This window comes from Erpetoichthys calabaricus, chromosome 2 (genome assembly GCF_900747795.2).
Source record: "Erpetoichthys calabaricus chromosome 2, fErpCal1.3, whole genome shotgun sequence".
Taxonomy (NCBI): Eukaryota; Metazoa; Chordata; class Cladistia; order Polypteriformes; family Polypteridae; genus Erpetoichthys; species Erpetoichthys calabaricus.
This window is the reverse complement of record NC_041395.2, coordinates 150345924-150370988: the sequence shown is the minus strand read 5'-3', so window position 1 is coordinate 150370988 and position 25065 is coordinate 150345924. Positions and strand designations below refer to the sequence as shown.

The window sequence follows — 25065 nt, the reverse complement described above, 5'->3', positions numbered from 1 at the left end:
TATATCTTTAAATAGATTATAGTGCTGGAATAGATTTAAAAAATGACTTCTATTCTTTTGTCCTTGCCAAGAAAGTGATATTTCCAATATTGTCATTTGTATAATACTTATTGTGTTCCCTTGTGTAGATAAATGTAAAACAAAAAAAGTAATGTAGAAGAACATATTAACGTAACATACTTACCGGTAAACATATTACACATCAATATTGTTATTTGATACCCTATTATTCCAGTTACAGTTAAAGGTTGGAACTATTTTATATATGATGTATAATTTTTTTAAATGTATTAATCAAACATTTTGCATGACTGTATGTTTAAATTACGTAAAATTAACAAAAAGTGCAATGAATGTGACTACAAATGTATTGTATCCATGTATGATATGGAAAACTTAATCATTCATCCATTTTCAAGCCCACAATTACTGTATGGTTTCGGTGGGTTGTGGCTTATTTTTGCAGCCTGACCATCAGAGGGCACACTCATTCACATCAAATAAGGCTAATTTACAATTAGTTGTACATGATTAAAATACAGCAAGTCAAGGGAAGAGCCACTCCACCCTGGAGTGAGATTTTGGACTTTTTTGGAGCTGTGTCATAGTGGTACTCACCCTCCCTGTATAACCCAAAAACTTAACATTAGTGTTTCAAATTAACAAAATTAAAATGTTTTTGTTAAAGAAGGAATCAAAAAGCTTCTTAACAGAAGGATGCCTAATGTAAAATATATAAAATGCAAAGCTGACTGATGGACTAACTCATTCACACATTCATCAACAAAAACACTATTTTCTATTTAGTTAAAAAAAGCTGAAATTTGGCATTTTTAAACATCTAGGCCAGTAGACATTCTGTAAGAAAGCACATTCCAATATACCAGTATTGATTGAAATTTGGTGTTATAGAAAAAATAATTTTTTTATTGAAATTTCGTTTTTTTTTTTAAATTTGTTGATAATATTTGTGTAGCGAGTGGTTTATTCTTAGGCACAACGTCCTTTTTTTTTTTTTTTCCTCTGAACGCCGAGAAGTGATAGCACTGTAGAGAAATGGGCCTGCCACTTCAAGCAGTTTAAGGTTGAAGTGGTAGTTTTGTGAAGCTCAAAGAAGATGTGCTTAGCATGTTGTGTACTTCAGTACACACATTACTCAACTTTTTCTTATTCCTCGTGATGTGGTATGAAATACATACACATTCTAGTGGTTTGGCTTGGAATGGTTTTCCTCTGTAGATTGCTAATCTCGCTTATATACAGAACATATACTTCAAAGAATGGAGTGGATGACAATGGCCCTTGGTGGTGAAATACATGCAATATTCTGGTAAACTGATGTGTCCCTTTAGACGCCAGACTGCAATGTGTGGCTACACTTTGATTCGCAAAGCAGAAACAGTGAAGTGTCAGTACAGCCTATTGGCCCACTTTAAGCCATGGGTAAAACACAAGCTGGAAGCTATGCCATGCCTTGATAAGTTTAAATGCTTGCATTCCCCCAAGGACAGAACATAGAGAAGGAGTAGGACATTGTACATCGTTCACCATACTATTTATTTTCATTTGTTCTTTTCTGTACAATACTTAAAACATTCATTTCATTGTATGTGCAGCCTGTAAACATCAGTGTTTTACAGGTTAAAGTAAAACATGATTCACTGTATATTGTTTTTGATTTAAACCCTGCAAAACTTTGCAAAGGTACAAGGTTACAGACCAAAGCATTATATTCAAAACTAATTAAAGCTACAATTTTTACAAGATGTAATTATATACCTCTAGTCGGCCCTGTGCTCACTGCCTGGCACCGTGGAGCTCAATTGGCATTTGCCACAGAATACCAGAATTGGCAGGTCCACCACTGGTGCCCTTTGCTTTTCACAGATGAGAGCAGGTTCACCCTGAGCACATGTGACAGATGTGAAAGGGTCTGGAGAAGCCGTGGAGAATGTTATGCTGCCTGTAACATCGTTCAGCATGACCGGTTTGGTGGTGTGTCAGTGATGGTCTGGGGAGGCATATCCATGGAGGGATGCACACCTTGACTGCCATTAGGTGTTGGGATGATATCCTTGGACCCATTGTCAGACCCTATGCTGGGGCAGTGGGTCCTGGGTTCCTTCTGGTGCACAACAATGCCTGGCCTCTTGTGGCAAGAGTATGCAGGCAGTTCCTGGAGGATGAAGGAATTGATACCATTGACTGGCCCCCACGCTCGCCTGACCTAAATCCAATAGAACACCTCTGGGACATTATGTTTTGGTCTATCCGATGCCGCGAGGTTACACCTCAGACTGTCCAGGAGCTCAGTGATGCCCTGGTCCAGATATGGGAGGAGATTCCCCCCAGGACACCATCCATCATCTGATTAGGAGCATGCCCGACGTTGTCAGGCATGCATACAAGGATGTGGGGACCATACAAACTACTCAGTACGATTCTGAGTTGCTGCAGTGAAATTTCGGCAAAAGCCATGGTTAGGCACTAGGAAAAAAAAAGAATTGATCCTACAGCACAAATGCTATGTGTATGACCAGTTATATCTGGCATATTCAAGTATAAGAAGATCCAGTGAAATTATATTTTTTAGTCCCTTAAAAAAAAACCCACCATATTCAAAACCGTAATAAGTTGCATGGTACTTCTAAAACATCCGATTAACCAAAAGAAGTATAACTGAAGCCCATGGTCTTACGAAATTTCATGCATGAAGCTAGGTAACACAGGTGTTCTTGAATAAAACCAGATACTATGTATCTTAGAGGTTGAACATCATTTTAAGAGGTTCTTTGTGTTTGTCAACGCCAAACTGTGCCAAAATGTGAAACAGTATTTTAAAAACAATTATTGTTCACTTAGAAAAGTTTGGCTGCAAATGAAACAAAATTTACACTTTTATTATAATTTTCAGTTTCAAATTTAGCCAAATATTTCAAGTTTTAGTATTTTTAAAAAGACAAACAGCCACTGCATTTAAGACACATAAAAATAATCATAGTTGTCTACATTACAATAAATATGGCCCAGTTAAAATTAGGTTGGGGGGGGGTTGTGAGAGGGGGGAGTCTTACTGGAGTTGTAAGACTTAAAATGTATTTTGTCTTAATGAGATCAAGGTTGTTTGATTTTTTTTTTTAAAGCCCTGTTACCAGAAATTCATTTGTCAATGAATTGTCCAATCTCTTAAGCACCTGAATCAATGTGACCACATACAATGATAAAGATAGCTTTGATTTTATTCTTCTTTTTGTCCTTTTACCTACAGTTATTCTTATACAGTACAGTACTCCATATTGTTGTCTTTAAAAATAAAATGGACTTTGATTTTTCAAAGTAAAACATTTTTTGATATCCTTGGGACGTGTGTTTGCATTTTTGGTTAAGATGTCTGTTTGTGGGAAAGTTTTGTGGAGATTATCTCAAGAACGAATGGATCTTTTTTTTTTTTTTTTTAGATTACTTGGACTTGTTGGTCTAATTATATTTGAGTAAATTTTAATTATTTAGCTTTGACCTTTTAAAATTTAAAGTTTTATACATTGATGCCCAAAACATACAAATTACTGCTCAGAAGTTCACAGACTATGGCATCAGCATTTAGGACTTTGAAAGTAAAACATTTCTGAATTTTGAGTTCAGTCCAAAGCTCAAACGTTGAGCTTCTAAGTTCAACATTTCCAAATGCTATAGTCACTACAGCTAAACTGTAATTACGAATAAGCATTGATTAGATTTTATGCATTGTTAAATGAAATTTGTGACAGATGCTTACTTTTTTGTTTAAAAAAATTTCCTACTTTGAGTTTTAAACTTGGGACCTTCAGATTATGAGTTGAAAGTGTTAGCTCTTATACCATCCCAGCTATTTGATGAAAGTATGGATTGCCAGGACTTCTATAATATTTAACCTCTTAAATGAAACAAACCATGAATAAAGGAATAAATATGAAATTCAGATAGTTACAGATTGATTAATTATTATTATTTATGCCAAAAAAGTCCAAATATTTATGTATCAACTCCATCTGCATATTCATAAAATGTTTTAGCTTTCAATCTTTTGTCTTTACGCACTTTTGTTCTTTTTTCTCTGTGAATGCAATTTATACACAAAATGGCAGCACTTCATTCATTTTTGTTTTGGATGCATGCGCATCCTCCCACCTACCACTACTCATATGTCTCATCAGTGGACACCACTTTGACCATCATTCATGTTGGCTTTCGTAGCTGGGTGGCAGTTCCCATCTTATTTTGTTTAAAGCAGGTTACAAAGCTGGCTTCTCTTTTTTGAGAAGTAGTTTTGTAGTTCATGGAAAGTAATGTGAAAATATTGTCAGCAGTCAAGCTTCTCATTGCCTGTGAAAGGCTTGAGTTGGATCACCACAGTCGTAGACTGTCATTCCTGGTAATTTAGTGGAAACTTTCTCCAAATAGGGAATAGAACTTAATATATATTTCTCATTTACATAACCAGCTATGCAAAAGTTGATGCCAAACTTGTTGAGTTTGTTTTACTTGTACTGAGTGAAAGTGAATCAACATATCATCTGGAATAGCTGTGGTCTGTTCCATTAAGACATTTTAGCTAATTTTGGATTTCAGAACAAACACATATATAGACCTGTCAGAATGTCTTATTGGAGCCTATGTTTCTGTGGGCAGAATTTTGCAAAGCAGTTATGCTTCTGTGTCGATTGTTTGTTCGGAAAGGAGCATGACATTTTCAACATTTAGTTATTATTTTCTGTTTCTTAAATAGTGTAGCTGGGAACTGTGACCTTTCACCATTATTGTTGCCTCAAAAAGTTAACCCTTTTCGTTAAACTTGCTCTTTTGCAGGTTAGTTTTAGAGAACTGGTTGCCCCAGTCTTTGCGTGAGCCTGTTCCAGAAAGCAGTATTAGCAAATTACCCACATCTTTGGCCTCACAGAACACACAATTCTGATTTAATCTGTTTCAGAAATGCATGTTTGGCTAAATCCAGGTTTTCTAGAATGCACTTAGCCTGATTTTTATGAGTCATTAATAGTAATGTTTTACCTGGGTTTATAACACATAATGCACTTCTGAAAAAAGTGTATCAAGTGTGTGATATTGGCAAACTGCGCCATTTAGCAAAATAAAAATCATATGATTTGAGCACAAATTTCACATTTGTTATTAAACCATTGTGTATGTGATTTTATATATGCCACAGAATTTCAAAATAGCTGTACCTTCAATTACTTTTCCAGCTTCAGCCACAGCACAATCTCAAAGTGTGTCATAATCTTCATGTAGCACAGGCATAGAAAGCTGACTCTTTATTCTTGGAGTTGCTTACGTGTCTGTGAAAACATGAGCGAGCCACGTTCCAATGCTGCCATTTTGAGTTATGTGAAAAACATTGTGGTCTCATTTTGAAATATGTTTACATTCATTCTTAATTGGTCATAACTAGTTCTCGGACTGTTTTTATGATTTTTTTTCCTCTTTTCTTGATTCCACATAGTGAGTAAATATGAGTCATTAAAAGTGTGATTCACTTTCGTTGATTATTTTCTTGTTGTCTGCAGAAGAGACAGCAGTTCACACATACGCAGCAATGTTCAGTGTCAATAGCAAGTGATAGGAAAAAAATTGATGAGGTGAAAGAAGATGCAAATACTGCCAAGTGTCAGCCACAGGACAGAGGGGCAGCAATTCACACCTGGGTACCACTGTACAATAGCATTGCTTATGGCAGTAATGGAGGAGTCTTTCATGTTAAAGAACTAACAATATTGTCAAATCTGTTGACACTCTTAGAATTTTAGAATTTTAAAAGCTTTGACATTTGCAGTGCACGTATTTAGAACAAGTCGAGGAAGGACAGAAGCAAAATATGCACATTGGCATAATTTAAAAACACAACATCTATTTGTGTCAGAAATTACATTTCTAGTGCTAACCACTACACTTATCTAAGTACAGCAGCTAAATAGCACACATTATGTTACAAACACACTATTTCAATGTAATTGTTAGATTCATAGAGCATTTCAAAATAATTGTTTTATGCAATACATTGTAACATCAACTTCCATATGTGGTAAGAGAAGATGGGACTAAAACCTAGAATAGAGTTATGTATATTACATTAATAACAGCAGGTTGTAAATTTATTCATAGACCCTTCTAAAGTCTTAATACCATTTAAAGCTAGACTCTGTATCAATAATTACAGTGGTGTGAAAAACTATTTGCCCCCTTCCTGATTTCTTATTCTTTTGCATGTTTGTCACACAAAATGTTTCTGATCATCAAACACATTTAACCATTAGTCAAATATAACACAAGTAAACACAAAATGCAGTTTTTAAATGATGGTTTTTATTATTTAGGGAGAAAAAAAATCCAAACCTACATGGCCCTGTGTGAAAAAGTAATTGCCCCCTTGTTAAAAAATAACCTAACTGTGGTGTATCACACCTGAGTTCAATTTCCGTAGCCACCCCCAGGCCTGATTACTGCCACACCTGTTTCAATCAAGAAATCACTTAAATAGGAGCTGCCTGACACAGAGAAGTAGACCAAAAGCACCTCAAAAGCTAGACATCATGCCAAGATCCAAAGAAATTCAGGAACAAATGAGAACAGAAGTAATTGAGATCTATCAGTCTGGTAAAGGTTATAAAGCCATTTCTAAAGCTTTGGGACTCCAGCGACCCACAGTGAGAGCCATTATCCACAAATGGCAAAAACATGGAACAGTGGTGAACCTTCCCAGGAGTGGCCGGCCGACCAAAATTACCCCAAGAGCGCAGAGACGACTCATCCGAGAGGTCACAAAAGACCCCAGGACAACGTCTAAAGAACTGCAGGCCTCACTTGCCTCAATTAAGGTCAGTGTTCACGACTCCACCATAAGAAAGAGACTGGGCAAAAACGGCCTGCATGGCAGATTTCCAAGACGCAAACCACTGTTAAGCAAAAAGAACATTAGGGCTCGTCTCAATTTTGCTAAGAAACATCTCAATGATTGCCAAGACTTTTGGGAAAATACCTTGTGAACTGATGAGTCAAAAGTTGAACTTTTTGGAAGGCAAATGTCCCGTTATATCTGGCGTAAAAGGAACACAGCATTTCAGAAAAAGAACATCATACCAACAGTAAAATATGGTGGTGGTAGTGTGATGGTCTGGGGTTGTTTTGCTGCTTCAGGACCTGGAAGGGTTGCTGTGATAGATGGAACCATGAATTCTACTGTCTACCAAAAAAATCCTGAAGGAGAATGTCCGGCCATCTGTTCGTCAACTCAAGCTGAAGCGATCTTGGGTGCTGCAACAGGACAATGACCCAAAACACACCAGCAAATCCACCTCTGAATGGCTGAAGAAAAACAAAATGCAGACTTTGGAGTGGCCTAGTCAAAGTCCTGACCTGAATCCAATTGAGATGCTATGGCATGACCTTAAAAAGGCGGTTCATGCTAGAAAACCCTCAAATAAAGCTGAATTACAACAATTTTGCATAGATGAGTGGGCCAAAATTCCTCCAGAGCGCTGTAAAAGACTCATTGCAAGTTATCGCAAACGCTTGATTGCAGTTATTGCTGCTAAGGGTGGCCTAACCAGTTATTAGGTTCAGGGGGCAATTACTTTTTCACACAGGGCCATGTAGGTTTGGATTTTTTTTTCTCCCTAAATAATAAAAACCACCATTTACAAACTGCATTTTGTGTTTACTTGTGTTATATTTGACTAATGGTTAAATGTGTTTGATGATCAGAAACATTTTGTGTGACAAACATGCAAAAGAATAAGAAATCAGGAATGGGGCAAATAGTTTTTCACACCACTGTATATACATCATTTCAACTGAGAATGACGGTGGCGCAGTGGGTAGCGCTGCTGCCTCGCAGTTGAGAGACCTGGGGACCCGGGTTCGCTTCCCGGGCCCTCCCTGCGTGGAGTTTGCATGTTCTCCCCGTGTCTGCGTGGGTTTCCTCCGGGCGCTCCGGTTTCCTCCCACAGTCCAAAGACATGCTGGTTAGGTGGATTGGCGATTCTAAATTGGCCCTAGTGTGTGCTTGGTGTGTTTGTGTGTGTCCTGCGGAGGGTTGGCACCCTGCCTGGGATTGGTTCCTGCCTTGTGCCCTGTGTTGGCTGGGATTGGCTCCAGCAGATCCCCGTGACCCTGTGTTCGGATTCAGCGGGTTGGAAAATGGATGGATGGATGAAGAAGTTAAGAAGGGAATTTTCATTGTATTGATTAGTTATGTATACCAGAGTGTTAAAGTTAAAATTAATTCTCTGCTTCGGCCTATAATAAAATTTGCCTTGTCAGTAATTAATTTCACATATATTTGGATGGAACAAAAAATCAGTTAAATATGTGCATTTTTCCAAGGTTTGCACGAAAACAGGTTTTTGGTTAATTTGCAAAGTATATCTATATATTATTGACTTGCTTGCATATAGCCATTCCTATACATCTCCATTACTAGCTGGCAAAAATATAAATCTAGTGGTAATGTTGCCCATGATGTATTATTTTGCACATGTACATTTTTGTATTGCTTAAATTTCCAAAATATATAATGTTAAAAATTAAAAATAATGAGTGTATTTGGGATTATTTTTTGTTTTAAGGTATGGTATAATCTATATGTCTATATCATACCTACAGTGAATCCGGAAAGTATTCACAGCGCATCACTTTTTCCACATTTTGTTATGTTACAGCCTTATTCCAAAATGGATTAAATTCATTTTTTTCCTCAGAATTCTACACACAACACCTCATAATGACAACGTGAAAAAAGTTTACTTGAGATTTTTGCAAATTTATTAAAAATAAAAACATTGAGAAAGCACATGTACATAAGTATTCACAGTCTTTGCCATGAAGCTCAAAATTGAGCTCAGGTGCATCCTGTTTCCCCTGATCATCCTTGAGATGTTTCTGCAGCTTAATTGGCGTCCACCTTGTGGTAAATTCAGTTGATTGGACATGATTTGGAAAGGTACACACCTGTCTATATAAGGTCCCACAGTTGACAGTTCATGTCAGAGCACAAACCAACCATGAAGTCAAAGGAATTGTCTGTAGACCTCCAAGACAGGATTGTCTCGAGGCACAAATCTGGGGAAGGTTACAGAAAAATTTGTCAGAGTTCCAGAGGTCCTCTGTGGAGAGAGGAGGACCTTCCAGAAGGACAACCATCTCTGCAGCAATCCACCAATCAGGCCTGTATGGTAGAGTGGCCAGACAGAAGCCACTCCTTAGTAAAAGGCACATGGCAGCCCGCCTGGAGTTTGCCAAAAGGCACCTGAAGGACTCTCAGACCATGAGAAAGAAAATTCTCTGGTCTGATGAGACAAAGATTGAACTCTTTGGTGTGAATGCCAGGCGTCACGTTTGGAGGAAACCAGGAACCATCCCTACAGTGAAGCATGGTGGTGGCAGCATCATGCTGTGGGGATGTTTTTCAGCGGCAGGAACTGGGAGACTAGTCAGGATAAAGGAAAGATGACTGCAGCAATGTACAGAAACATCCTGGATGAAAACCTGCTCCAGAGTGCTCTTGACCTCAGACTGGGGCGACGGTTTATCTTTCAGCAGGACAACGACCCTAAGCACACAGCCAAGGATATCAAAGGAGTGGCTTCAGGACAACTCTGTGAATGTCCCTGAGTGGTCCAGCCAGAGCCCAGACTTGAATCTGATTGAACATCTCTGGAGAGATCTTAAAATGGCTGTACACTGACGCTTCCCATCCAACCTGATGGAGCTTGAGAGGTGCTGCAAAGAGGAATGGGCAAAACTGGCCAAGGATAGGTGTGCCAAGCTTGTAGCATCATATTCAAAAAAGACTCGAGGCTGTAATTGCTGCCAAAGATGCATCGACAAAGTATTGAGCAAAGGCTGTGAATACTTGTGTACATGTGATTTCTCAGTTTTTATTATTTTTAATAAATTTGCAAAAACCTCAAGTAAACTTTTTTCACGTTGTCATTATGGGGTGTTGTGTGTAGAATTCTGAGGAAAAAAATGAATTTAATCCATTTTGGAATAAGGCTGTAACATAACAAAATGTGGAAAAAGTGATGCGCTGTGAATACTTTCCGGATGCACTGTATATATAATCTATGTAATTACTCTGCAGTACATGCTTTCTAGCACACAATGATATCTACTGACTCTGTAATGTGGCAGAATCACTTGACATACTATTAATTATATTTAAGCATTCTAAGCTGCTCAAGTAGTCGGGCAGTACAAAGGTCACAAGTTAGATTATAAAGTAAAACCTTTACTCATTCAGTTTCCTCCGCTTTTGCTGTAACATGTCTGTTTCTTTGATATTTCTGATTGTGAAATGTGCAAGAATAAAACATTAGTTTTTACTGTTGACTAGGTTGTATATAGTGTAGGTAAACAATAAATGTAACAGAGTACATAAAATTACTACCTGTAGTAACTAAATTTGGATGTGAATGGAAAATAAAGAAAAAGTTCTCTAAGAAAACTAGATCATACAACACATGATCTTCAGTGCTTTAATTTTTATTTTTTCAGGAAGAGGTGTCATTACCATTTGTTTATTGTTAAGTCTTTTTTATTGCAATTAAAGTGTCTGTTATCCTGCAAAGATTAGAATAGTTGTTTTTCTTTTACATTTTGTTACCTAAAGATTGATTTTTTGTTTATTATCCTTAGTAGTGTATATTTTTATTCTGATGCAGTTTTGTGCAGTTTTTACATTTTTTTAAAACCTGTTTTAATTTTTTATTTCAGAATGACAACCTTACAAAACTCAGCATACTCCAGTGATGGAACTCCATACTGCATATCCTTTCTATGCCATAACCAGGACCTCCTTTAAGTTAATGGTACAACTTGTTTGGGTTACATTGTTTACTTAGTATAACCTCAGGACTTAGCTGAATGAACTGCACATTTTTTTGCCAAACAAATAGCACTGTGACAACCTGTTTACCATCTGCCACGTATCCTCAGTATTTCTTATGGGATTTCAACAGAAATCTCCTGCTGTATACCTAACACCAGGTCACTATGTGATCAGGTATACTGTAACACATAAATGGACACTCTGTTTTGTTTGTTTTAATTCATTTGCTGCTGAATACTCTTAAGAATCATTCTTGTAAATTATTGAATATAGAACTGTCTAATGTTTGTCTGAGAAGTATTAAATATTTAACATTTCATACTTTATATCAATATCTTTTTTGCAATGAAATAACTTTGAACACATCATTTGTTGGTGTGTTTCAGATTTTATGTTCTGTTCTGAACAGAGGGGGAAAATACTTAAATTTTAGTATATTAAAATAGAGAGTAGTAAAATTCATGATTTAAAAATGTAGCTATGAAATGGTATATCTCAACTGATAAACACACAGGGGTATGTATACACCTGTTTGCTTGTTCAGTCACTTTTACCATGTTGTTAATGTTGAACTGAATTCTTGCAATTTGAATTTTGTACTGTTGTATTCTTGTATAATGATAGGCTACATTAACCTGAATGAATCTGAATTTCCATGGTACCTTGCATCCATCCATTGCACAAAAGTGAAACAAAAGAATGACTAACAGGCTTTAACCATGTCTTCCATTGTATATAATGTACAGAAAATGCAAATAAATAATACTGTTTGAACTCTGCAAGACAGAACTCACCTTGGGATAAACAATGTGGTGTTTGTAAATTGTAGAAATCTCTTTCTGTAAGTAATAAAGTAGAAAATGTTTATCTTTTTCTTGTACAGCTGTGTCAGTGTGTTCATTCTGTGCATTACACAAATGTTCATTAAAAATATTCAGTGCTTATGTTTTTATAACTGAAGAAATTGTAAGAATGATTAACAAAATTCTACTGGCCGTGATATTTTTATGATTAGAAAAACAGTTTTATTACCATTTCATTTATTGAACATTTCCTTGTTTGTGTAAATTTTAATCAAGTAAAAATGGAGGTTTTTGACCTTACATTTACATCATGTTTACCTCATAGTAGAAAGGAGGTTTAAATATTGTCAAAAGCAGTCATATAAAACCCAAAACAGTCACTGACATGTCATTTAGAAAAGCAGCCAAAATGTAATACATTTAAATACATGAATAAACAAATTCATCACACACACTTCTTTATTTTTTATTTAATGAGCTATTTGGTTTTTTTTTTCTTTCTTTATGTTAAACATATGAATTGATTTCCCCTGTCCATAATGCTTGGTTGAGGTGTTTCTTGCAAGTATTTCTGGAGATGTTTTGGTCTCACTGAAAATATCAATTAGTAAAGACATCTACTATGGTTAATGAGTTTATATGTCACTGATGAGCTTATTAGAAAAGTGTAGCTACTTACAGTGCCTATGAAAATTATTCACCCCCTTGGGTTTTATTTGGCTTTTATGATACTGGGTTTAAATCCTGCTGACACTGTGTGTGACTATAAGCGAGTAACTTGACCTGCCTGTGCTCCAAATGGAAAACCAAAAGAAATGTAACTTAATTTTATCATAACTGTTGTAAGTTGCCTTGGATAAAGACGTCAGCCACATAAAAAGTAAATGTAAATGTAACATGTCAGAAAGACTCTTTAATGTCAAAATAAAAACAGATCTCTAGGTGGTCTAAATTAATCATAATCCTAAAACACAAAATAATCTATTAAATTTGTTTGATTCAATGTAGTGTAACAATAAAATGTGAAAACTTCCAAGTGGGTGAATACTTTTTATTGGTATTGTAAGTTCCAAAATAATACGAACATGGTTCAAGATGACAAACACATCATCCTTCCATTATAAAGTTATGAGAACTCCTGTTAGGAATTAGCACTGAGACGTTAGTTATACATTCTTTATCATCCAAATTTGGTGCATATACACTGACTAGTATTTTAGTTTTATGTAGTTTCTCCTCCACGATAATACATCATTCTATAGGCATTGCTATTATCTCAATACACAAATCTGTGGCTCAGAATGCTCGTTTCTTGGGTACTTTTGTCATAGGTAGAATGAACCCTGGACTATTCCAAACTATTTTCAAATATAATTGATCCCTAGGTCACAGGGATGCCAGAAGATCTCTTGCACCAGTCTGGGTGTGTCCTGTGATGGACTGGCAACCAGTCCAAGGCTGATGGCAGAAATACTGCATGACAGGCACCAGCTCCCTGCATCTGAAAACTACAACAGAAGAAAATGGATTTCCATTTAAAGAAACAGATCTCAGTTCCATTTCATATCGTTGATTTGCAGGTTTTCATTTTTTATCAGATTTATGTCACCAAGTGAATTGGCGATATTTTGGGATTGTTTTATAAATCAAGCCAGCTTTTCAACTGCCACTCTGACCCCACCCAAAAGAGTTTGAAATTCTTAATTTAGAATTAGTGCATAAATTGAATCACAGAAGGCCTGCTCAAGTTAGACGAGTTTAATACTAAGACAGAAACTAGTCTTTCATTGTGAGCATGATTGGAGTGAAAACCATCATGCCCTGTAGAATTGAAGCTGGTATAGTGAACATTGAAGCTTAACATGTTCAAAGCCAACAGCATACAACTCCACCATCTGAACAGGTAAGTGATAATAAAAAAAACATTAAAAAAAAGAAAATTGATTTCATGTGCATAACATGGAAGACCATTTTCACTGAATATTACAAAGGTATCTGAAACTATAAGTTTGCTCTGTAGATAAAATGTATAACATTTTAGTTTTCCTATTTGTTTCCGGAACAGTTCCCTGATGTTTACTTGATTATGCAGACCTATTTTGTAAGTTGCTTAGAATAAAATTGCATGCTGTTCAAGTAAATGTAAATGTAATATTAAATGTTTTCTCTCTTCTAAAATTACATTGGGTAAAAAGCTTTAGATATGTATGAAAAAACTCTTGGGCTAGATAGAACTTACAGGTTCTTAAAACTTTTATTAATTTATTACGACAGTTATGTGTAAACAGTAAAATCAACTGAGTGCAAGCTGCTATTGTAGACATGCACTACCAGCAGAATTTTAATCTCATCAAAACTCCAATTCCTTAAAGTAAATGAGTGCACTTGTAATAAGGAAAAATGAAAGAAAACATGTTTGTTTATTTTCAAAGGTTTATGAGGAAAATAGTATATAAAGCTGATTTATTTTGCATCTGTAAGATTGTGTACCATTTAATTGTTTTAGTACTGTAGGTGATTAATCAATGATTTTATATTGATACAAATGTTGGACCACTTTCAACCATGGAGAGCTTAGGTTTGTCACTGTATTTACTCCATGACATGGATTCAACCATATGAGCCTGAAGGGTAGCAATGGCTACAGGTTTTTCTTTCTTCCCAGTTTCTTAAGTACAGTAGATATTATTTACTGCTTCTGAAACCATTATTGCTCAAACATTTTAGGCTTCATTTTACTTGATTTTTTTGTTAAGATTTACAAGCCCCAATTGCTTATTTTACATTTACTTATTTGGCTGACGCCTCTATCCAAGGAGACTTGCAACATTTATGATACACATAAGTTTAGGTTGCACATTTATTTCAGTCTTAAATAGCTTTATTAACTGATCAAATTACTTCTTGTTTTTATTAGAAGCTGCCTATTTACAATGAGATGGGAGTAACATCAATTCATCATCTTAAGTCAGTTCCACAATTGCATACTCGTGAGATTTGAGCAGCCCCAAGATCCGATCATCTAACATCTGTTATGGCTCAAAAAGCACAGAAGAGAGTGCAGTATCTGCAGACTGAGTACCTGTGACTTTAAATGTGAAACTGATTGGATGAATGATGTATATATAATGGGATAGGGACAGCTTGGAAAAATTTAGAGGTTTAATTGCCATAAAAACTGAAGAAGACGTAACAGAGACAGTTGTCTTTTCAGCAGTTCGTCGTCAAGTAATAGCTAATTTAAAGAAAAGATGTAAAGAAAGTGAGTGAGTCCGCATGGCAATCCATTACAGTACTGAATTTGTGCACTGCTTAATTAAATATAATGACATTATTCAATTCAGTTTACATTGAACTGTGCAGTTCACTTGTATGTGTTGGTTTATGAATATGAAACTTCTAACACTTAAAGCAACTAAGTATTCACTAGCCATGTGAAGCACATTTGGCAGCAATTGCAAATGATATCCAAGATCGTACTTCAGAATTACTAGCAACAGTACATGTACTGTATATGCAAGGCTATATTCCACATTTAGCAGCCAAAAAGAGAGCTGCAGCTTCTGTAACTGCTGTGTTGCCATAATGTAACTCCTGCTGCAGGAGTATGCCCTCATTAGAATGGCTGATTGCAAAATATGACCGGCTGTACATGTCAGTGTAATTTAAAAGGACTGAGCTGCGTATTGATGCTACAAATGATTTGTAGTCCAGCACTAATGAGCTTGGCAGTGCCGTTATTCGCTCTTGAGTGCAGTTTGTTGTGCCTATGACGTTTGGGAAGCCTAAATAACACTATCTAGTGTCACTGATGTGACTTTGGATAACTGCGTTTTACAAAGTTTCCCTTACCACACTTCACATTTTATGCACTGAATGGACTGGAGTACATGAGGACAGGAACACACCATGGTTGATCCTAGAAGGTTGTGAAGTGGTTTTATTCTTGTACATTACTATGAATATCTTTGCGTTACTTTATTGTTAGAAATAGTCATTTTTATAACTGATCATTTTAACATCATGGAACACCGTCTTTTTAAACCTGGTTTTAATAAATATATCTTTCCTGTTTGTGTCTCGCTGACAATAATGAGCAATAGGGACAAATGATGTAATAACATAAATGTGATATATTAATAACTAGCCACATTACGTGTTGAACACAGGTAATAGAGTAAATTTTAAATTATATTTGAAATCTCTTTTCCCATGTTTACCTCCAATGCATTTTCTTGTTAACCTTGTGTGTCTGAACTTCTCTTGACCAGTGGTCTATCATTCATGCTTGTTTCCATAAAGCCTGCTTCTCACACTCTCATTTGCTCACCTCCAGTCCACTTTTATACTTTCCATCGACTCTCAGCGTGCCTCCTACCCCTTTACTCCACCTTGTGGGTCTCACACTCGCACTTCGTCTTTTGATTCCATCACCAATGCCAAACAGACCAATTTAGATGGCTTAGAGCAGTGGTCCCCCACCTTTTTGACAGCAAGGACCACTTTATTAGATGCAAATTTTTCCATGGACCGGTCGGGGGGGTGGGGGGTGGGTGCAGTTTTATACACAATTTACATAACATTTCTATTATTATTAAGTTATTAAGCAGTTTGCATACGTTTGCAATCCAAGATTTTTCTTCTTTTTTTGCATATAACAAAGACATATGCTTTGCATTTGCCATTCCAACAGATTGCACATCACAAACATTAACACTGCAATCTTTTTTCGTGTCTGCCGTTTCTATAGGAGGGTGACAATGAGTTAAATTCCAATGGATGTTTTTCAAATGTGGACAAGCAATAAGCAAAAGGTATCACTGAAAACCACAGAAAACAAAAACAGCAAAAAAAAAAACAGTACGAGGAAAGTTCGAAGAGATTTTTTTTTTTTACAATGTTTCTGTTTGGGGATCGTTGTGCAAACGTCACAACTGAGCTGTGACCACAGATCTATCTGCTCTGTGGATGATTCGTTCAAGCATTTCAAGGTCACTTCATTGTAATGAAAGCATCTGCTGAATGTACTTCGTAGTAACGCGATTTCTATAGACTCGTGTCATATGGGAAACTGTCGGGACCATAAAAATAACTGTTGTAATACTCTCTCACCTCGGTCTCTCTCCTCTCTCTGCGCCACTGCAAAGCCCCGCCCGCCAAGCGTTCCGAAAAGTCTGGGTGAGTCTCCGTTGCCGGCAGTTCTCTCGTGGCCCAGCTGTCAGACGGCTGCGGCCCGGTGGTGGGCCGCGGACCGGGGGTTGGGGACCCCTGGCTTAGAGGAACCGGACACACACTTTTCAATAGACAATATAGCTTTTAACATTTTACCATTTTGTCACTAGTATCAGATTAATTTTAACCATATTTTAACTAAGAAAGCATTAACATTTGACATGCTAAAAATCCTGTCTCTGACAAAAGTAAAACATGTTAATGAAATTCATAATTTATTTTCAATGGATAGTTTAGGTTATAATGTTTTACATTTTTGTAAATAATGTGAGATTAAGCAAGAATTTAGCAACATTAGAAATATCCTCAAAACCTTTCTCCAAGGTTTTGTTTCTCATTTTATGAACTCTCAATCCACAACACTCCGCTAAGCTTCATCTTTACTCTGGTATGGAGCATTAGTTACCAATTGCAGCTTGTCCTAATGGTTTTATTTGGAACCAAAACTGGCTCAGATAAGCCCAGTGTCTCGGTTTAAGCAGCATGCACGCTAAGCACTCCTAGTTTACCCCCCTGTGCTCATTTACACCTGTAAGTGTTCATCATGAATTATCTGTTTTTAATAATATTTTTGAAAAGAAAAACGGAAGGACTGAGAATGTTTGATCTGTTGAAGGGTACAAATCATTTGGTTGATATTCATAGAAAAGAAAAAATCTACAAAATAGGAGCAACCTGTAGTGGCAAAATGTTAACACTAACAAACCACATCATTAAATAAGCTCTGTTATTAGTAAAGTTTGGCTTCTAATTAAACAATTGGGTTGGAACACAAAAACCCACAGCCACTTGGTCCTCCAGGACTGAAATTTAGGGCCCCTGCTCAGTGACATTGAAGATGACCTCTAGCATTATTCGCTTTTCATTGATTTATTTTAGTCTGGTATACAAGGAACTGTCACATACTGTATGCTTGAAGCAAAAGGCCCATAGAGGGAAAGTCTGGATGCTGTCACTTGTACAGGAAAATCAGTCAGGACTCTGGTAAGAAACTCTACCCTGGAGGCACTTATTTTCATGACTTATTGCTTTATAGTCCAACTGCAGTAGCACTCCATGCTGCATCATGTTATCTCTATAGTAAACAGTCCATCCTTTTCCTGAACTCGCTTTTTCATGTACAGGTTCTCAAGTCTGTTATGAGAGTGTACGTCAGTTTCCACACTTATTTTGAGATGTATAAAAAGTCAGCTTGGCGTAAAGCCATGTACAATTTCACGGCAGCCTCACCCATTGTGTACACACTTTTCTGCTTGTGTTTTGCAAACTGGTGGCACCCAGCGTCAAAGCAGTGCTACTGTTTCTATGTCATTTCCCTTTCTTTTTTCAGATTTGCATCAGTGATGCTGTATTTATTAAATACACTGAAATTAATTGAATTTTGTGTACAGATTTAATTCACGTGATTGAAATCATTCTGTATAAATATAATGGTGAATGGAATGGCCAAACTATTCCAACTACCACAGCTGCTTTAGTGTTGTTAGATGACATCACAAATGGAAGAATTAGAAGAGAGTGCGTATTTATAGATGATGATGATGATAACTGGCTTCTAAGTCGATTTTGATTTCCAAGAGCTCTCCTCTTGGAGCTGTGTGCTGAACTGGCACCAGCTTTACAAAGGCTGACTTTGAGAAATTGTGCTCTACCTACTTCTTTGGAAGTTCTGTCCACTGTTTTTCAACGTGAACTTGCTGACGATCAGGTATTTCACAAACATCACTGAGTCACGCTGTGGCAGCTATATAGGATGGTACTATCCGCTTGTCATCCAGATAGATAAGATTTTCTTACAACTGGCAAACACGAAAATACAATTTGCAGCAACATCTGGTTTTCCAAATACGTATAATTGGAGCGGTCAGCTGCACACACATTGCTATTGCAACAGCGCTGGACAAGTAACAACAGCCAGGGATGAATCACCAAAAGAATGAGCTAGTGTTACATCATCTATAGCAGGGGAGATTATAAAACTGGCAGCTCGGCACAGTCACAGGTGGTTTTTCCAGCTAGTGTGGCAAAAGAATCAATCCGTTGTGGTGCTTGGCCCCAACACTACACTATAAAGACACCTTCAGATAATGAATTTGCTTATTTAAGTAGAAAGCATTTCCACTCTATTAATGTGCTACTCTATTGTCCACAGAAAGTTTGTTGCATTGTGCAAGCATGTAGCCTGTGGCATAATGTGGCACACAATTGTGGCTTGACATACCTGTAGAGATGCACTACAATGAACCTGACCCTGACCCACCAAATGATCGGCCAAATCGGACAGCGTTACAACTTCATTTGAATGTACTGTAACTATCAAAATGTAAAATCAGGTAATCAGATGCAGCATTTATTTTTTAACCACTTCATTTAATTTGTGGTCAACAGCACATAACATAGTACATCCCTTATATTCCTTAGTTCATCGGCCACATCTCTATTGCATTTTGTGTGTCTAGAACAGCGTCCGTCACCTCACAGCCAGATCGTCACCCGGTGGTTTCTGAGGCAGGAGTGTGTGTGCAGCTAGTGCCTGAAAATGTGCTGGACACAGCAGCACTATCACTGCGTGGATTTGTATCATCGGCACGGGGGTCAGCTTTTGTAATATTGTCTTAAACAGAGTAAACAGACGGTGAGCTGCAAATCGCTTTCCACATCGACTTTGATATCTGACCACTTCTTTTTAATTTTGGGCACTGTGTGTCTTTCTGAACTTGAACTTTCAACTGTCTCTGCCACTCTGTATCACTCCATCAATTTTCTTTAATTGTTTATACCACTACTTAAGCCAACAAATAGTATGTTTTTCCCTGCCTCTATTTCCCATTTGCTAAAATTCTATTTTCTGTGTGCTTTTGCCATTGTCTTTTCACAGAACACCGAAGGAAAGGGGCTATTTATACTGATTTGTATATTAAAATATGTGAAAGTCTTGGAGTAGTCGGGGTGGTGCAGCATGCATGTGCTGTGGAACTGTTAAAGAAAAGGGCCTCTTAAAGCCCATTGAGACATTCCATGTGTGGTTTTGGTTTATATAAGAAATAAATTGTTGTTGCATGAAGAATAATGGCGGTAATGTAAGCAAAACAGTGAGCTTGAATAAATGGATGAGGCTGCAGTGTTTTGGACACTGGCTTCACCTTGCCATTGGTAAGTAGGCTGTATTATGTTGGACTTAATCAAAACTGCAGACCAAGTTTGATTAAATATTGACAATTGTATCCAATAGTATGTGTACTCATATCTAAGGTTTCATTAACTAATTACAATGGACCTAATGAGTGTGTGGGTGAGGGAGAGACTGTAAATTAACAGATGTAACACAATGTCAAAGTATATGTTTTAAAACTCTCTATAAGTAAGAGATGTGTGTGTTTGCATGTGAAAGAGAAATAGTGAAATGGTGAAAGAGACCATTGTTTACCAATACTGTACCAAAAATATACATGTTATACAATTAATAAGTTATTGGTGTATTGTGCATGTGTGTATGTGTGTATGTTCTGTTAACAGAGAGAAATATTGATGTGACAAATGTTCATTCTAACATGGACCTGACTATAAATGAAACTTATACCACAGAATTTTAGAGACAATTGATACATATTGAATATCACCACATGACCTAAAAATATTGAGATATATTTTTGTCATATTGCCCAGCCCTAACACCATATGCATGATGACTGAAAGCAAAGGTTCAACCAAAAGATTGATCTGTAAGAACGGAATACCTTGGGAAAATGACTTTCACACTGAGGAGTTTTTGCAAAGAGCTGCAGTCCTAGAGCACCGGATTAGTTACTTAAACTCTTTGGATAAATGAATGAAAGCAACAATTCTCTCTTCTTTATCATCATAACAATTCAAGAAGAAAAGGAAAAGTATGTACTGGTCTTTTAAAATCTTTTGAACCTGTAGTTCACTAAATCGCCTTTTTGAAGTGTATTGATAGAGTATACTAGAAGAAGGAAAGAGATTTTGAACACAACTGTTGGAAGGAGCCCCCAGTATATGACTCTGTTCGGCCTGTTGCCTTACAGTGTGGGTTTGTATTGATACTTTAAACTCCACATATTTGTAAGATAATGCATAATGATATTTGCTTATTTAGTTCTGTGGGCTCTCATTTTCATGCATCTAATGGTGTCGACATCTCCACTTCTAGTTTGGACATTATGATGTCAAGTGATTAATAACCAAAACTGTTAAGGTGGACGCCATCTGGATATTTTAAAAACAGCTTTTCAACAACTGTGAAGAGAAAATTTTGAATAAATGTTAGGAAGAATTACTATAGAGAACTTGAATATGACTAACACTATTTTTTCAGGGTGTTGCTGGGTAGAGGACAATCACCTGCCTCTGAGTGTGAATGTCTAGCACTGTGGGTACAGTATGCAGTATGGCGATATGAGAAAAAGAGACACCAGACATCGCAAAGGTTTGGGGCAGCCACCCGTATAATATGTTCCTGGCTGCAAAAAAGAGTAAGGTTGTTCAAAGCAAGTAATGGTTACAAGCCAGAGTTCAAAACAACTGAAATCCAGGGGAAGGGAGTGATGTTTTATAGGGAGTCTGTGGAAAGTGATGTCGTCCTCTGAGCCGGGACCGGAAGTGATGTGTCCCGAGCTGAGGCACTGGCTCCTGGCTGGATTTCCTGGGAAGGGTCTGCAGGAGACTTAGAAAGAAAGTTAGTGGACCCCCGCCACACCCTGGGCAGATGTATTACTATTACTAGTACTCTTTGTCTCTAAGCCCTTCAGCTGCCTCCTACTCATACATGTGTGATAGCGGCATGTCTGATATTGTTGTTCAGATGCATTCCTGGGAGGTTTTAAGTATGATATGGTATTCACAATCCACCTGACTAACCTCTTGTCTATTGGTCTTTTTTATAACAACAGCTACTATCCAGGAGATTCCTTTATATGTACTGTATTGGTGAGAGCTTTTGCCTGGGCTGAAGAATCCTCTGGATTTCAGAACTGAAAGAGAAAATGACAAACGAGAGCCATGTTTTAGGTGACTGTCTTTCTGCCTTGTGACCATTTGCTTCACAATGACCCCAAGCTGTTTAAGGCAAGTATAAAAAATGAATGAGTATATGGGTGGCTGGGATAAAAATACTATATTGTCCCATAATGCTAACCTGTTCTGCTCTGCTAACCTTGGCAGGTTGTGTTTAACACAGCAGCAGCCTTCACTTTCAATACAAAGAAACACTTTCTAAATCACTTTTGTGCTTTTACTGTTATGTTTCTCCTGGATTGAGTGTTGCTTGGCTCAGTTTGGGATCCTATCTGTGTCAGTCATCTTGAATAAAATCATTAATCTACCTCTTGTCATTTACGAAGATTAGCCTTATTCCAACCACAATTAGTTGTATTGCCCACAAATGATAAATAAATCCTCCAAGCTCCACTTGGTGACATTCACCTGGTTCTACAACAGCTGAAATGTCAAATGTTTTGTTTCAGTGTGCATTTCTGAAATGTCTAGCATGCCAAAAGAAGGGATAAGGTCAGCCAGCTGTGGAGAAGCAAAAGAAGAGCCAGGTCAGTCCCTAAGATCTTTGGAAAGGAGCCCGTGCTGTTAGTCATCATATACTGTACTAGTGTGGCTAATCACTCCAGCAGAGAAGGACTGTTTACAGAAGCTCAACTGGACAGCCAAATGTCTTTTAATGAATACCATCTTGTGTCACTTTTCAGGTGCACCTCATTTAACAAAAATTAACTTATCAAGATTTGATTTTCTTTTAAACATTGTGACGCATGCCCACTAGAGGGTTGCTTTCCAGGCTCACCTCAGGTATGAGGTACTACCCCAGCACAAGAGGAGGCATTGTCGCTAACAGCCTTATCTCCTTTTTCTCTCACAGTGCCAAGAACCTGCCCATTAATGGCAACAGAGCCAGAGAATGCCTGTCCACTTAGGTCCGGCTGATATGAAAGAGAGGCATCTCTGGAAGGTGGCATCTCATTTTGGACCTGAGAGTCCGACTGTCAAGGAAGACTCCAGATCAACCCTTTCTAGGAACGCCAATAGAAGGCAGTAAAAGGCAGTTTGCGGATTGTTTATTGTTTCACCATTGTAGGTCCTCTAACTTGCAGGGAAAACTTGGAGGTTGGTGGCATATTGGTACTCCAGGCACTGTAAAACACCTCAAACTGTTCCATTCCGTTTAAACTAGTGTGGTGCTGAGGTGTCACCCATTGCACGGCTGTACTCTGGTCCTAATCTGGGATCCTGAGGTGGTTTGTTGTGTGGTGGGTGCGGCAACACGCTATATCAGTTCATGCTCCCAACCCCTCCTCTCTCCTCATTGTGCACATCTTTTTATCTTTCTTTTTCAAATTAAACAGGGTTTGCCTCATTGGCACCCCAACTTTTTTGGGACTTACTGTGCCTTATCACACATATCTTTAGATAAAGGGGATATAATTGAAAACAAAGACAATGAAAATTTGACTTTGTAATAATCTATTCAACAAGAAATTAAAAGGGTAATCCATTTTGGACTGTGGTAAAAGTATGTCCACCCTTGGCTCTACTAGCTGGTATTGCCCCCTGAAGTAGGCATTTAATAAACGTCGCCTGGGGGAATTGCAGCTGTGCAATATTTGAGGGTTGTCTTGCTTCCACAGCGTGTTTCAAATTCCCTCCCACAGCATCTTAATGGGATTCTGGCCCATGCTTTAACTTGGCCATTTCAGAACCATCCATTTCTTTCTTTTCGACCATTCCTTAGTGAATTTAGGGTCATTATCATGTTACAGAGTTCACTTTCATTTGAGCTTCAGTCTTCTGACAAAATGGTCTCACATTATCCTCAAGCACTCTCTGGTACAATGAGGACTTCATAGTTGTCTCTATGATGGTGAGCTGCCCAGGCCCATATGCAGCAAAGAAATACCAAACAAACCATAACATTTCCATCACCATGCTGGTTTCAGATTCTTCTGGTAGAATTCTGTCTTTGTTTTTTTTCTAAATGCATCTTCTGATACTGTAGCCAAACAACTCTGTCTTTGTCTTGCCCTGACCACATTGTTTTTGAAGTCCTGGTCTTTGTCTAGTTGTTCATGGGTAAACCGTAGTCTTGCCCTGATGTTCCTTCTGGACAGCAAATGTTTCCTCATGGCACACCTTTCATTTAGATCTAATTTGTGCAACCTCACTCTAAAGGACTCATGCACTTTGACATAAACAATAATGAGAGCTACATGTAGCCCTCGTGGGCTTTTTAGTGACTTAATTCAGTATCTTGCTTCCTGCTCTTAGGCTGGACTTACTGGGTGGCCAAAAAAAAAATCAGATTTGTAAAATGTACTACGTACACAAATGTGTGTAATTTACTCTTTATAAATCACAATCACCTTGTAAATATGCATGTTTGGTTGCGCCTTGCTATTCTGAAATATATATATAAGGGGCATGCTAATCAACCTCATACATATCAAAGTCAAAGTGAACTTTATTGTCATCTCAACCATATACAAGTATACAGATAGACGAAATTGCAAAGCTCAGCGTCCACAGTGTAACAACATGATGTGCAAATAATGAATTAAAAATAGAATTAAAATTTAAAATTAAAACACAAACAAGACAAGGCATTGTGCAAAGACAAGACAAAGAAGTAGCAGCAATATTGATGTGTAAGATATGTAATATAATAAATAAATAATAGATATAGATCATACAGAAATTATCAGTGTATGATAATAGTTGTTTAAGACATGCATAAACGATGACAGGTCAGAATGTTTCACAGCAGAAGGATATCAAGAGTTTCAAAATACTTAAAAGTCAGTATGAGATTTTCAGTTCTTCTCTACATGCACACTAGTCTTTGCAGGAAAGTGACTCGCATGTATAAAAGTTCTGTTTTTAGAGGTGGTTCAGGCAGTGTGGAAGGTCCCAGGGGGCAGCCTAGTGTTAAGGAGTCTAATAGCTTGGGGGCAGATCTGGCTTTGATGCTGCAGTATTTCTCTTGGATGGCAGAAGTGTGAAAAGTCCATGTGAGGGATGTAAGTGGTCCTGCGCAATGCTGCAGGCCTTGCGGACACTGCGTTTGTAAAATATGTCCTGTAGTGAAGGGAGAGGCACCCCAACAATGTTCTCTGCTGTCTTCACTAT

At 37.5% G+C, this 25065-nt stretch overlaps 1 protein-coding gene across 1 annotated transcript in view; it reads left to right on the top strand.

Moving 5' to 3' along the window:
• Positions 1–11762, top strand: part of irs1 (insulin receptor substrate 1) — a 56185-nt gene extending 44423 nt beyond the window's left edge. The window contains exon 2 of the mRNA XM_028794633.2: positions 10768–11762. Coding sequence (XP_028650466.1) covers positions 10768–10772 — 5 coding nt within the window. The 3' untranslated portion in view covers positions 10773–11762. The remainder of the gene's footprint in view (positions 1–10767) is intronic.
• The last annotated feature ends 13303 nt before the right edge of the window (positions 11763–25065 follow it).